The sequence below is a fragment of the Rana temporaria genome, chromosome 8 (genome assembly GCF_905171775.1).
Source record: "Rana temporaria chromosome 8, aRanTem1.1, whole genome shotgun sequence".
Classification (NCBI taxonomy): domain Eukaryota; kingdom Metazoa; phylum Chordata; class Amphibia; order Anura; family Ranidae; genus Rana; species Rana temporaria.
The window spans coordinates 134,913,891-134,929,935 of NC_053496.1; the positions used below are offsets into that span (position 1 = coordinate 134,913,891).

The following is a 16,045-nucleotide window of genomic DNA, read 5'->3' on the forward strand; positions in this document are numbered from 1 at the left end:
CATGTTTTGTTTGTACCGGGGGTCTAAGTACGTTGCCACCCAGTACTGGTCTTTGCCCTTTATGCTTTTTATACGGGGGTCCCTCTTAAAACACTGGAGCATGAAGGCCACCATTTGCACTAAACTGGAAGCGCTGTACTGGCCTGGCTCCTGCTCATCATCCAGGATAATGTCGTCCTTGTTCTCCTCCCCCCATCCACGGACAACACCAGGGATCCCAGAAAGGTTTAAAGCATGCTCTTCTTGCTCCTCCTCCTCCTCCCCGGCACCATCCTCCTCTGACTCCTCTTCAGACTCCCGTTGTTGACTTGTCTCAGGTGGAGTAGCCCCCCTGGGAATTAAACCAGCATTGCGACTTCCTCATCTTCATGCTCCTGCTCCTCGACTGCTTGATTAATGACACGACGCAATGCACGCTACAGAAAGAAGGCGTAAGGTACGATGTCACTGATGGCGCCCTGGCTGCGACTGACCAGTTTGGTGATCTCAAATGGCCGCAGAAGTCTGCATGAGTCGCGCATGAGCAGCCACTAGCTCGGTGCAAAAAACCAAGCTCCCAGAACCTGTCCTGCCGCAGAGTTCATACAGTTAGGCTGCTCCAGCAGAAGCGTGCAGTTAACAACTATCAAGCATATACAATGTTGAGTTCCATTGCGTCGGGGCAGTCACAAATAAGACATCTGTCATGCAGGTTGTGTCGCCGCTGAATGTCAGCAAGGCGAGCCATGGCCGTGTAAGATCTTCTGAAATGGGCCAAGATTTTCCTGGCCTGCCACAAGACGTCCTGGAGCCCAGGGTATTTGGCAACGAATCGATGCACAACCAAGTTCAGGACGTGTGCCATGCATGGCACGTGTGTAATTTTGCCCTGTTTCAGAGTGCACAGCAGATTGGCACCGTTGTCACAGACCACTTTACCAACTGTCAAATTGAGCGGTGATAGTCACTGATCTGCCTGTGAATGCAAAGCTGAAAGGAGTGCAGGACCAGTGTGGCTCTTGATCTTCCAAGCACAACAGACGCAGCACAGCATGGCAACGTCTCACCTGGCATGTCGAATAGGTTCTGGGGATCTTGGGCAGAGCAGCGGAAGAGACGGTAGCATCGGAAAATGAGGAGTCAGCCGAGGAGGAGAGGGAGGATGGAGGAAGAGGAGAAGAAGAGGCAGGCCTGCATGCAATCCGTGGCGGTAAAACCAAATCTACATGGGTGCCACGGGTTACATGCTTGACGGCCGTTAGAAGGTTCACCCAGTGGGCAGTGAAAGTTATATACCTTCCCTGCCCATGTTTGCTAGACAATGGGCCATATTCTTAAACAAGTTACGTAGGCGTATCAACAGATACGCCTACGTAAGTCCCTTTCCTATGTTTAAGTGTATTCTCAAACTGAGATACACTTAAACATGCCTAAGATACACCAGCCTGCGCCGTTGTATCTTAGGCTGCAATATTTACGCTGACCGCTAGGTGGCGGTCAGCGTAGAATATGCAAATGACTACTCACGCCGATTCTCGAACGTACGCTTGCCCGCCGTAGTGTTTTAACGTCGTTTCCGTAAGCGATACGCGGCGTAAAGATAAAGATGCCCCCTAGGTGGCGTACTCAATGTTAAGTATGGCCGTCGATCCCGCGTCGAAATTTCAAAATTGAACGTCGTTTACGTAAGTCGTCCGTGAATGGCGCTGGACGCCATTTACGTTACAGTCAAAACAAATGACGTCCGTGAGACGTCATTTAGCGCAATGCAAGTCGGGTAATTTACCCGACGGAGCATGCGCATTACGATCGGCGCGGGAGCGCGCCTAATTTAAATGATCCACGCCCCCTGCCTGGATCATTTGAATTAGGATGGCTTACACGGGTGGACTTTACGCGATGCCGCCGCAAGTTCACAGGTAAGTGGTTTGGGAATCCGGCACTTGCCACTTAAACTTGCGGCGGCGTAACGTAATGTACATACGTTCCGCCGCCTGAAATGTATGAGAATATGGCCCAATGTGTCTGTGGTCAGATATATTTTGGCACCAACACTGTTTGCCAAAGATACATTCACTTGCCGCTGAACATGGCCATATAGCTCTGGGATGCCCTTCTGTGAAAATGTTTTCCTTCCTGGGACCTTCCATTGTGGTGTTCCAATGGCCACAAATTTTCGAAAGGCCTCCGAGTCCACCAGTTTATATGGCAGTAGTTGGCGGGCTATCAGTTCCGACAAGCCAGCGGTCAACTGTTGGGCAAGAGGGTTATCCGGAGTCATTGTTTTTTTACGATTGAACATTTGGGCCACGGAAGCCTGCCTTTTTGCAGAAAAACGTGAGGAAGGCATGATGGAAGGTGAAGTGGAGGACAATTGTGAGCATAGAAGGGAAGGAGAAGGAGAAGAGGCTGGACGGTGAGAGCCTGGTAGTGTGGCTTTGTGGGTTCTGATGGCGTTGCTCCCACTGGGCTCAATAATGGGAGGCCAGGTGCCTTCTTAAGGCGGTCGTCCCTAGGTGAGTGTTGGGCTTACTGAGACTTATGCGTTGACTGCAAAGGCAGATGGCAACACTATTGTCTGCAGCGGACACGTTAAAAAAAGCCCACACTGCGGAGCCATGGGCCGGCGCCCTGGGAGCATCAGATGTGACCGTACATGGTTGATGGCTCGCTTCTGATACATTAGGAGTCTGGTTTGTCCCTCCTCTGCAATGTAAGTTTGGCCTGCTTCTCCTCCCTATCTGCTGGTCCATCTCTCCCTCTGAACTCCCCTCCTCTTCCTCTCTTGTGGGCACCCATGTGATGTCTGTAGACACGTCATCGACGTCACCTTCCCCATCACTAACAATAGAGATCTCGGAGTAGGCAGCAACAGTGGGCACCAACCTCCTTGGCCTGATCTGAGTACTGTCGTCAGACTGCTGAGTGCCGGTTGTTGCTACCTCCTCTTCCTGGTCCAATGCCAAGATTTGGCTGCGCATCTAAAATGTCTTCTGATTGATCGGAAAATAATTCCTGTGACTCAAGTGGAGGGTATATGGTGGTGGTGTTGGTGGCGAGCCACTCAACCAAGTCTGGTGCGTCCTTTGACATAATCGAACGAACATTGTGCCACTTCCCACTTTGGCTCCGGCCTGGTGCTCCTGCCCTACCCCTACCACCCCTGCAGAATGGCCTGCCTCTGCCTCTTCCTCTGCCTGTCATTTTTTAAATGACACTGTGACAAAAGTCTCTAGAGAAGCACAGTATATATGGAAGAAGGTATATAACAAAATTTGTCGTTTTGGGGAGCCACTGGTTTATCGCACCAGTTGTGAAACTTTTTTTTCAGGAAATTTTGTTAATGTGTGTAGCAGAGGTAACACATTGTAAGAGGCAAAAATTCAGCAGTAAACAAATACACCACCAGTCACAATGCTGCACAATACAAATCCACTATAATATGCTTTCTATATTTGAAAGTATATTATAAGTGTATATTACACCTATATAGTGCAGAGAAAGTAGTACACCTATACCAAGCACCAAAGCACTTTTGTGGACCTTTTAGGTAACGATTTGTGTCACTATAGTCTGTCCCTGCTCGAAACAGCAAACTGTCCCTACACTGAGAAAAAGTATATGAATGTATTACACACCTATGTACTGCAGAGCAAGTAGTACACCTATACCAGTGCTTGAAAGGACTTTTGTGGACCTGTTAGGTAACGATTTGTGCCACTACAGTCTGTCCCTGCTCGAAACAGCAAACTGTCCCTACACTGAGAAAAAGTATATGAATGTATTACACAACTATGTACTGCACAGCAAGTAGCACACCTATACCAGTCCTTAAAAGGACTTTTGTGGATCTTTTAGATAGATATTTGATTGAATACAGCCTGTCCCTGCTCCAAACACCAACCTCTTCCTACACTGACAAAAAGCAGAATGTAAGATGGCCGCCAGATCAGGTCTATTTGTAAGGTAGGGGGTATGTCCATGTGCTCAAATGTCTCAATTGTAGAAAGAAATGTTTGCACAGCCGCACTCTGGAAAAACCTTCTCGGTTGCCTTTTACTGATAAAAGTTATCAAACACCACACATCACAGCAAAGACAGGGGCATACAGCTCAAATGTCTCAATTGGCTGTCCTGCACCACCTGATGGATGTGTCATAGTTCAAAGTTCTTACCCATGTAACATTGCGGACCGGTTTGGCGGACTGCGAACACGCAAAGTTCGCCGCGAAACGACCGCCGGGCGAACCGGCAGGCCATCTCTAATAATGACCTGTTGTGGTATTAAAGGCAGTTTTCCACTCGTCGCCCTCCTTAATCCTCACAAGATTGTATGCCCCTCTCAAATCAAGCTTCATGAAAACCGTTGCTGCCTTGAGACGGTCAAATAATTTCCGTAATTAACGGAATCGGATAAGCATTCTTAATGGTGAGACGATTGCGACCCCTATAGTCAATGCAAGGTCTCAGTTCACCACTCTTCTTCTTCACAAAAAAAAAACATCACCAGCAGGAGGATTTGTGAATGAAACCTCGAGAGGTTTTTATTATCTCAGGGAATGTAAATATCCCCTATGATAGCAATAGGTAGTGACATGTACTCTTTTTTTGAAAAAAATGGGGTCTATTAAACCCTCGATCTCTCCTCTGCCCTCAAAGCATCTGACCACACCAAGATCGGTGTGATAAAATGCTTTCCCAACCCTCGATCTCTCCTCTGCCCTCAAAGCATCTGACCACACCAAGATCGGTGTGATAAAATGCTTTCCCAATTTCCCAATGGCGCTGTTTATATGCAGCAAAATCGACCGTAAGTCATGAAATGCTCGTAACTTCCGGTTTCTTAGGCCATTGGAGCCATTCTGGTCTCTTATCAGCTCTTTGGTCAGCTGGCGGAACCACCGGCTGCATTCTCAGGTTTCCTGTTGGGACAAGAGAGCCAGAGAAAACCATGGAAGACGGTGGGAGGGGGGGCATTCCATCCCACTGCTTGTAAAAGCAGTCTAGAGGCTAATTAGCCACTAGGATTGCTTTTAAATGAAAGCCGACCGCTGGCTGAAAAGAATGATACCAAGATTATACCTAAACCCGCAGGCATCATTCTGGTATAACCATTCAAAGTCCAGCAACATACCAGTATGTTGCTGGTCCTTGTTGGGCATATATTGTAATATTATTTTTTATGCAGCCTGTTGGCTGAACGAATCCACCATTAGAATACCTCCCTTCATCCACCCACTTCTAATTATGGGCATACATGCACCATTTATATATGCCGAAGCATGAGGGCATCCTCCCGCAAAAGTTATGCCGTGTACACACGGTCAGACTTTTCAACGGGCAAGCCTCTGTCGTGATTTCGACCGTATGTACGCCGCATTAGAAGCAAATCGTTCCTCCACCCCTGCTGCCCCCATGCTTTGGCATATATGCTCTTTTTTTTTAACTGTGGTGGTGAAATCACCTCCTACAGCACTGAAGTCAGGTTAACAATAAAACACAGTAAACAGTAAAGTATAAAAATAAAAAAAATACATACATGAAAAGCAAGCATGATAACAATACAACATTGCAGAATAGAATACAGTAAAAAAAGAGCAGAACAATAGAGAGAGAATAGAGAGGGAGAGAACAATAAAACAACAACTTTTTTTTTTTTTTTATATTTTTTTTGTGTTTTTTATTTTTTTACTTTTTTTTTAACACTTTTTTTTGTAACTGTATCTGTAACAGTTCAACTATTTGGTTCCAGGTTTGGGTCTCTCAAAATGCGACGGCATCTAGGGAGACCCTGTGTAAGTGTGTCCTAGTCTGTGAAATAGTGTACACTACGCTTTCTTTAGGGGGCTCGTTGGGTAGGGGTACTCTGGAGGACATACGGAAAATGCCTTTCATGCAGCCGGCTTACTGCATTTGGTTGGGGATGGTGAGGTGCAGCACCACTTGGATACAGGAGGGCTAGGACAATATCTCCCTGGAATTTACGAAAATGATCCAGTCCGTCCTGAAGCTTTGTATAGCACAAAAGCATTCAGCAAAGCCAATTGAAATAAATATACAGACACTTTTTTGTATCAGCATCTGGCCTTATGGGCAACTAGATACGGCGCCAACAACTGGTCGTTGAGGTCCACCCCTCCCATGTTAAGTTTATTTTGTGGACACAAAGAGGTTTCTCCACAACACCAGTCACCAAACAAATTTGGACTGTTTTGTCTGGGAGGAAAGAACGAAAACATTCTTATTATCCCTCTACTTCACAGCGAGCAAATTATTACACCTTGAGCAGGCTCTCTCCCCCAGCCTAAGATGGGAATCTACAAGCCACTGGGGTAAGCCCTGGTGATTAGGTCGCACAGTGACACATGCGCCAATTTGATGATCAAACAAGTGACTAAAAAGTGTCACGCTCGTGTAATTATCCACATATAAGCGGTACCCCTTTCTGAATAAGGGTGACACCAATTCTTACAGACTGCAGGGTTGGCCTGTTCGGATTCAGTCCGACAATGCTACAGTCATGGCCTATATCAATCACCAAGGAGGCACCAGAAGTCTGGATGCTCAAAGAGAGGTGAATTACATTCTGGCCTAGGCAGAAAATCATATTCCTTGCCAGTGCCGGCCCAAGACATTGTGCTGCCTGGGACCAAGAATGAAATGCTGCCCCCCCCCCCCCCAGAAAAAAAATCACGACAACCAAAAGGCCTCCACATTCATTATTTTATATCATGATAACTAAAGGGGACCCGTCATGGCTCTATACATGTAAAAAGGAGTATAAAGAGGACCTGTCATTGCTCTATACATGTAAAGGAATATCAAGAGGACCTGTCATGGCTCTATAAATGTATATAGGACTATAAAGAGTATTTGACATGGCTCTATACATGTATAAAGGAGTATAACGAGGGCCTGTCATGGTTCTATACATGTATAAAAAAGTATAAAGAGGACCTGTCATGGCTCTATACATGTATATAGAGGACCTGTCAAGACTTTTTACATGTAAAGGAATATAAAGAGGACCTGCCATGGCTCTATAAATGTATAAAGAGGACCCAACATGACTCTATACATGTATAAAGGAGGGCCTGTCATGGCTCTATAGATGTATAAAGAGGGCCTGTCATGGCTCTATACATGCATATAGGCGTATAAAAGGACCTGCCATGGGCTCTATACATGTATCCAGGAGTATAAAGGGGCCTGTGAATTGCCAGCGGCCACAGTGTCTTTTGCGCAAACTAATCAATGTACGCTAATTGTGTTGTTTTTTTTTGGTACCAAAAATATGTAGAAGAATACATATTGGCCTAAACTGAAGAAAATAGTTTATTTTTGTAAATTTTGGGGATATTTATTATAGCAAAAAGTTAAAAAATATATATATTTATAGCACAAAAAATAAAAACCGCATAGGTGATCAAATATCACCAAAAGAAAGCTCTATTTGTGGGAAAAAAAGGACATCAATTTTATTTGGGTAGCAGAGCTGGCGGAACGGGCTGGCGGGCATCAGTATGCTTCCCCCCTAAAAGTGCTGCCTGGTACCCATGGTACCACCCGTTCCCATCATAGGCTGGCTTTGTTCCTTGCCTATCTGCGGTCTTCATTCCAGGGGTAGGAAATTGGCAGGCCGATTTTTTGAGTCCAGGAGAATGGTCTCTACTCCCCAACATATTTCAGATCATATGTAAAAAATGGGATACCCCAGATGTGGACCTGTTGGCTTCCAGGTTCAACGCAAGCTGGACAACTTGGTGTCAAGAACAAGAGATCCCTGTGCGCAAGGGTCAGATGCCCTGACAATCTCATGGGATCGTTTTTCTCTGATTTATGCATTCCCTCCAGTTCCGCTACTCCCACGATTCCTTCAGAGGGACAAGAGGGAAGGAAAGCCAGTGATTTTGGTCACCCCGGCTTGGCCCAGGGGACCCAGATAAGCAGAAATCGTAAGGATGGCAGTGGGAAGACCTTGGGTTCTCCCACTACGCTTGGACCTACTATCGCAGAGGACAATATTCTATCCTGCCTTACAAAGTCAAAGCTCCCGCCCCTCTTTGGAGTTAAACGTGGGACACTTATTGCTTTGCTACAAAATTGAGACACTCTCCATTTGGGAGATTTTATATAGGGGAGGAACTCAATTCTAATTGGGTTAACCAGTGTCCAATCACCTGTGGTGACTACATAACCCATTAAGTAATTAAGGCTCTGTGTCCCGTGATGTATTTCCAAGAAAACTGAAAATTGTATACTCACCTTTCCATAATTTTCCTTCCCTGACGCATCTTCATGGCAGCACACACTAGGTTGTGACTCCGCCCCCACAACCTGACAGGATTGGTTAGCTATAAATTTGAAGGGGAGACGCCCCGCACCATTCTCTGTATATATCATCATTAAACAGCGGGGTGGGCATTTGTGTGCTGCCATGAAGATGTGTCAGGAAAGGAAAATTACGGAAAGGTGAGTATACAATTTTCCATTTTCCTGATGCATTCATGGCAGCACACACTGGGAAATAACTCACCCCAGGAACAACTCAACCCAGGAGGGTGCAAGAAAACAATAATATTTATTCTATAGCGCTGAGGAATTGGCTCTAACAACAGATCTGCCGAAGTCGGCAGTAGTCAAGTGGGCAGAATCCACTCTGTAGTGTGAAATAAAGGTATGTCGGGAAGACCATGTTGCTGCTCTGCTTATGGTCTCCGGTGAAATCCCGTAAAATGCTGCCCACGAGGTAGCCACTGCCCTGGTCAAGTGAGCCCTGATGCCCTCTGGAACCGTAAGTTGTTGAATGGAATAGGCTTCTTTGATAGCTTTTACTAGCCAGGAGGCGATGGTACGAGAGGTAGCTGCTTGGCCTCGCCTGCTTCTGTGTGGGATAATCAAGAGAGAATCAGTCTTCCTCAAGAGAGATGTAGCTGAAAGGTAACTGGAGATGGTTGATTTGATATCCAAGGCATGGGGCTCGCCCCTGTCATTAGTGAAAGATGGAAGGGCGATATCCTGGTTATAGTGAAAGGAGGAAGCTACCTTAGGTCTAAATCGGTCTGAAGGTTTTAGTACCACTCTGTCAGGGAAGAAAAATAAATAGGGTTCCGTAGCCATAAGTGCTTGTATCTCTGATACCCTTCTAGCTGATGTAATTGCAATAAGGAAAGCCAGCTTTAGAGTTAGGTTCTACAGCAAAACTGAGTTAAACGGAAAAAAGGGTGAATTGGACAAGGCCTCGAACTACTGAGAGATCCCATGCTTTAAAGGCTGGCTTCCTAGGTGGTCTGATCTTCATACAGGCCTTCAGAAATTGAGTGACCAGAGGATGAAGAGCCCATCTAGTACCCATCTTGGCAGAAAGGGCGGATACTTGAACCTTCAGGGTACCCAAGCTTAGGCTTAGGCTTAAGCCCTGACTGAAGAAATTCTAAAATTTGAGATGGTTCTGGAGAGATAGGGTTCCAATCTCTTAGTTGTGACATCGCAACAGACCTCTCCCAGATTCTAGTGTAGGTGGTATTAGTGGAGCTCTTTCTAGCTTGCATTAAATATGAGTAAAAGGGTTAGGAATACTGATGCCTAAACATTTTTTACCTTAAGGCCGGGTTCACACCTATGCGAATTGGTTGTGGCTTAAACTACATTGATTTCAATGAGGCTGGTTCACATATGTGCGATGCATTCGCACTGTGCATTGCCGAAAAAACGTGTGCGTTTTCTAGGCATTGCGGTGCGGCTCAGGTGCGAATTTAGGCCCAATATCTTCTATGGGCACGTATCTAATTCTCAGATGTGTTCATTTCTCTTAAAGTGGAGGTTCACCCTATAAAAAAATTCTAACACTACATCCAGCACCGTGCTGCATATAAAATGACACTGACCTTTATTTTTTTTGCTGTAGATATCGTTTAGCTGTGGAATTCACCGCGGCTTCCGGGTAGGGAATCCCGCGGGAGTGGGCGTTCCTATTGTCATGCCAATTGATTGACATGCTAAACGACGGCGCACACAGTGCGTCACGACTTCCCGAAGGAAGCTCGGGTCGGCCCGGCTCTATTCGGCGCCTGCGCACCGGCGCTGAATAGAGCCGAGCCGACCCGAGCTTGGCTCTATTATGTATGGTGTAGCAAGCATTTGAAGGATCCCCGCGCTCCACCGAAGCAGGACGAGGCAGCTGTAACTCTGCCTGGTATCCTGTCAGTGGTGCGAGGAGGAGACACTGACGCCAATCGCATGAGGATCTGGTGATATTTTCAAATGCCTATTACTGTTTGAATGAATGTACGTTGAATATATAAGGGGAGCCTGATGTACTGGGACTTGAGGGTTTTACATATTAAAAGCTGAATTACGCTATGGTGGCTTTTTCTGTTCTTGCTTGTTTTACCTGAGTGTCCTTAACCACTTGACAACTGGGCACTTAAACCCACTTAATAACCAGACCAATTTTCAGCTTTCGGTGCTCTCACATTTTGAATGACAATAACTCAGTCATACAACACTGTAACCAAATGACATTTTTGTCCTTTTTTCCCCACAAATAGAGCTTTCTTTTGGTGGTATTTGATCACCTCTGCGGTTTTTATTTTTTTCGCTATAAATGAAAAAAGAACGAAAATTTTGTAAAAAAAATGAATTTTTCTTCATTTCTATTATAAAATTTTGCAAAAAATGAATTTTTCTTCATAAATTTGGCCTAAAATGTATACTGCTACATATCTTTGGTTAAAAAAAAAAAAAAATTGGGATATTATTTAGTCTGGGTGAAAGTTATAGGGTCTACAAGCTATGGTACCAATTTCTGAAAATTGATCAATTTGATCACATCTGATGTACTGACAGCCTCTCTCATTTCTTGAGACCCTAACATGCCAGAAAAGTACAAATACCCCCTAAATGACCCCTTTTTGGAAAGAAGACATTCCAAGGTATTTAGAAAGAGGCATGGTGAGTTTTTTGAAGTTGTCATTTTTTCCCACAATTCTTTGCAAAATCAAGGTTTTTTTTATTTTTATTTTTTTTCCACAAAAGTTTCATATTAGCAGGTTATTTCTCACACACAGCATATGCATACCACAAATTACACCCCAAAACACATTCTGCTATTCCTCCCGAGTATGGCGATACCACATGTGTGAGACTTTTACACAGCGTGGCCACATACAGAGGCCCAACATGCAGGGAGCACCATCAGGCGTTCTGGAACACCCAGGCCAATTCTGACATTCCTCTCCTACATGGAAAAATCATAATTTATTTGCTAGAAAATTACATAGAACCCCAAAACATTATATATGCTTTTTTAGCAAAGACCCTAGAGAATACAATGGCGGTCGTTGCAACTTTTTATCGCGCATGGTATTTGCACAGCAATTTTTCGAACGCATTTTTTTGGGAAATAAAACAGTTTTGTGCTTTTTAAAAAAAAAAACATTAAAGTTAGCCCAATGTTTTTGCATAATATGAAAGACGAAGTTACGCCGAGTAAATAGATACCCAACATGTCACCCTTCAATATTGCACACGCTTGTGGAATGGCGCCAAACTTTGCTACTTAAAAATCCCTATCGGTGACGTTTTAAATGTTTTTACTGGTTACATGTTTTTAGTTACAGAGGAGGTCTGGGGCCAAAATGATTGCTCTCGCTCTAACGTTCGCAGCGATACCCCACATGTGTGGTTTGAACACCGTTTTCATATGTGGGCGGGACTTACGTACACATTCGCTTCTGTATACGAGCACGCGGGAACAGGGGCGCTTTAAATATTTTTTTTTTATTTGTATTGTTCATTTTACTTAATTTATTTTAGTTTGACACGTTTTTCCCCAAAAATAAATGTTTTGATCACTTTTATTCCAATTACAAGGAATGGAAACATCCCTTGTAATAGGAATATAGCATGACAGGTCCTCTTTACAGTGAGATATGGGGTCAATAAGACCCCACATCTCACCTCTAGGCTGGGAAGCCTGAAAAAAAACAAGAAAAAAACGATCCTGGCTTTGATCGCAGCGGTGAGTCAGAAGAAGCACCGGAGGGCGAAGGGAGTGGGGACGTCCCTTTTTGCCTCCCATAAGAACGATCAAGAGGCAGAACAGCCGCCATGATCATTCTTATGGTGTAGAGAATCGCCGGCTGAAAAAAATGATATCTGAATGATGCCTGTAGCTGCAGGCATTATTTAGATATCCCTGCACAAAGTCAAGGACCTCATATGACGTGGGCGGGAAGTGGTTAAAACACATTTTTTTCCCCAGAGTATTTTCTGGGTATTGCAGAGTATTGGCCGGGGTATTGCAAAGTATTGGCCGGGGTATTGCAAAGTATTGGTGCGGGGGTATTGCAGAGTATTGGTGCGGGGGTATTGCAGAGTATGGTGCGGGGGTATTGCAGAGTATTGGTGCGGGGGTATTGCAGAGTATTGGTGCGGGGGTATTGCAGAGTATTGGTGCGGGGGTATTGCAGAGTATTGGTGCAGGGGTATTGCAGAGTATTGGTGCAGGGGTATTGCAGAGTATTGTGTGGGGGGTATTGCAGAGTATTGTGTGGGGGGTATTGCAGAGTATTGTGTGGGGGGTATTGCAGAGTATTGTGTGGGGGTATTGCAGAGTATTGTGTGGGGGGTATTGCAGAGTATTGTGTGGGGGGTATTGCAGAGTATTGTGCGTGGGGTATTGCAGAGTATTGTGCGTGGGGTATTGCAGAGTATTGTGCGTGGGGTATTGCAGAGTATTGTGCGTGGGGTATTGCAGAGTATTGTGCGTGGGGTATTGCAGAGTATTGTGCGTGGGGTATTGCAGAGTATTGCGCGGGGGGTATTGCAGAGTATTGCGCGGGGGGTATTGCAGAGTATTGCGCGGGGGGTATTGCAGAGTACTGGCAGGGGGTACTGCAGAGTATTGCGCGGGGGGTATTGCAGAGTATTGCGCGGGGGGTATTGCAGAGTATTGTGCGGGGGGTATTGCAGAGTACTGGCAGGGGGTACTGCAGAGTATTGCGCGGGGGTATTGCAGAGTATTGCGCGGAGGTACTGCAGAGTATTGCGCAAGGGGTACTGCAGAGTATTGCGCAAGGGGTACTGCAGAGTATTGCGCGGGGGTACTGCAGAGTATTGCGCGGGGGTACTGCAGAGTATTGGTGCGGGGGTATTGCAGTGTATTGTGTGGGGGGTATTGCAGAGTATTGTGCGGGGGTATTGCAGAGTATTGAGCGGGGGTATTGCAGAGTATTGCGCTGGGGTATTTCAGAGTATTGCGCGGGGGTTTTGCAGAGTATTGCGCGGGGGTTTTGCAGAGTATTGCGCGGGGGTTTTGCAGAGTATTGCGCGGGGGTTTTGCAGAGTATTGCGCGGGGGTTTTGCAGAGTATTGCGCGGGGGTTTTGCAGAGTATTGCGCGGGGGTTTTGCAGAGTATTGCGCGGGGGTTTTGCAGAGTATTGCGCGGGGGTTTTGCAGAGTATTGCGCAGGGGGTATTGCAGAGTAATTGCGCAGGGAAGGCAGAGCATTGCAGAGTATTGCGCATGGAAGGCAGAGTATTGCAGGGGTTAATGCAGGGATGGCTGAGCAGGGATGGATGGATCTGTGACTGCAATAGTCACAGATCCATCCCACACTGCTGCTGCCATCCGCGCTCTCCTCTCACACTGTACCGATCGGTACAGCGAGAGGAGGGAGGAACCGGCGTCATCAAATGACGCCGGTTTGTTTACCTGTGATCGCGCCGTCATTGGACGGCGCGATCACATGGTAAAAGACCGCTGTTGCCGGTCAGTTACCGTGATCTGTGTAGCGCCGGGTCTCATAGACCCGGCGCGCACAGAATTTTCTGTGTGCGCGCCCGAGGCGGCGCGCATTACAGCTTCTGCGGGGCGCTGTTTCAGAACGGCGACCCCCAGTTAAGCAACCACCTTGCCGCCGTTTTTGGACGGCGGCTGGTGGTTAAGTGGTTAAAGCATCTGGTTCCATGATAGAAGCTGTCCGCTGAGATCCATGGTTAATGAAGTGTTATTCACTGAAAGGCATATTATATATTTCGTTGCGGTGAGTTTGAACCCCCGACGGGGCGTGTGATCACAACTGGTGAATTAAGAAGAATTTTGGTGGATGGTGCACGCTGCTATTTTTCTTTCTTTTTCAACACTCCTTCTGAGACATTTCTCATCTGCTTCTCAGCATTGATTTTTGGACTGCTTGGTGGGAGTGATAACACCACCTATAGAGTAGCGCTGTTGTGCTTTATTTTTGTTGAATGGACTTACCTTTTCAATAAGAGTTAGAGTACTTGTTTATATATGCTTTTCTTTTTAAACAGCTGCTTTTGTTTAGGTTGTCTGCTATTCATTTAGCAGTTAACCTAAGATTTAGATCTTTTTTCTTTTACTCTAGGTTTTGTATAGGTATTCATCTAAGTGGCGCTAAGCAGTGTATTATAGGCCTTTTTTACTCTACTTTATTAAAGTCAGGTGTCTGCCGAGCCTTCAGCCGAGAATCCCCTGTGCGCATGCAGCGGCTCATTGTGAGGGGAATAACTCCTAAATCGTAAAGGTTTAGGAGATTTTTTTTTACCTACAGGTAAGCCTTATTATAGTCAAAAACAAATTTTTAATAGAGTATGGAACGGTTAGAACTTCTTACTAGGGTTTTATAAGTGAAAAGTGGTAGTTAAGGGCACAATAGAACATGTAAACAGATACAATAAATAAATAATGTGCACAATCAATTATTTCATGAAAAATAAATAAGATTAAAAGTCCATAACAACAGATAGACCAGATCTCAATCCAATCGGTAATGGCATGAAATTGTAAAACATCTTCAATCAACTGTATCCTTGAATGGATACCAACAGCTCCCTTCCAATTTCTTTGCAAAGGTTGGTTCCACCATAAATGAGCCACAGAAATGCATTTCACGCCCATGCGTGCTCCATCATGACGCGCGCATGAGCGTGAAATGCATTGAAAGTGAGGCTTGACACGCTTGTAACAGGAGCTCTCCACTTCCACTGAAACTGCTGAGACGCAAGCCGTGTATCGCGTATCACACACCGGTGATGGACCGGCCTCTGCTTCCCCTCTGCTGTGTTGTAACCTGTTGTATCTTACACAAGATATGTAAGTGCTGCTTTTAAAGAAATTTAAAACTTTATTACACTATCTATGCCGTTCTGTGGCTCGTTTATGGTGGAGCCAACCTTTGCACAATAGCCAGTGCGGCTCTTCTGCTTTATTCTGAGCATGCAGGGAATTGTGTGCGTCAGAATTGTGTACCCACAAGCTTTGTTGTCGGACAATTTGAGAACCAGCTCTCAAATTTCAGCAAATGTCCTATGGAGCCTACACACGGTCGGAATTTCCGACAATTTCCGACAAACATTGAACATTTGTTGTCTAAAATTCCGACTATGTGTACGCGGCATTACAGTCGCAAATTTTTTTTTCTGAATACTGACAATTACCTTAATGATGCATGTCTTTTTCAGTAGGAGAGTCATTTTGCTAGGTATAATAACTCTTGGATTCAACAGTCATTACCTAGATGGATGATTCTTTGATGTTTCTAAGACAAACATACTACCTATGTCTGGTATAAGTAACAGTTCTATGTGAACCTTCAAGGGTGGGTTGCACCAGTTTTCATTACTGTAGTTTGTTAAATGCCAACTGTGTGAAATTGTAAAAATTATCCTTATAAATGTTTTTCTTCTCTTCATCTCCCCACCATAGGAACATACATATATACACTGAATGGCAGCGATCCAGAAGGGTATCCAGTGATATATGGCCTCACCTTTCCACCAGGATCAAAAAGTTATTTTTTAGTTGACCCTCTCCTTGGAAATGTTACATTAATGGAAGAACTTGACAGAGAGGTAACTATATATGTAATAAAGTGGGGATCAGGGTAAAGTTATGAATAAACAGTGCTTTGGTAAGATTTATGTCAGAGTTGCATTGTTATTGAAACATGATTGTACTATTTTTATGCATTCAGTCATGCACTGATAAGCTCAGTAAGCTTGAAATAGTGCAGTTGAAGAATGCAGTTTGAAGACATTT

The 16,045-nt window shown here is 45.1% G+C and overlaps 1 protein-coding gene across 2 annotated transcripts in view; it reads left to right on the top strand.

The window, feature by feature from the left end:
- Positions 1–16,045, top strand: part of CDHR1 (cadherin related family member 1) — a 226,927-nt gene that overhangs the window by 22,201 nt on the left and 188,681 nt on the right. For both annotated transcript variants that reach the window (XM_040320726.1, XM_040320725.1), the window contains exon 3: positions 15,713–15,858. In XM_040320726.1, the coding sequence (XP_040176660.1) occupies positions 15,713–15,858 (146 nt within the window). The remainder of the gene's footprint in view (positions 1–15,712; positions 15,859–16,045) is intronic.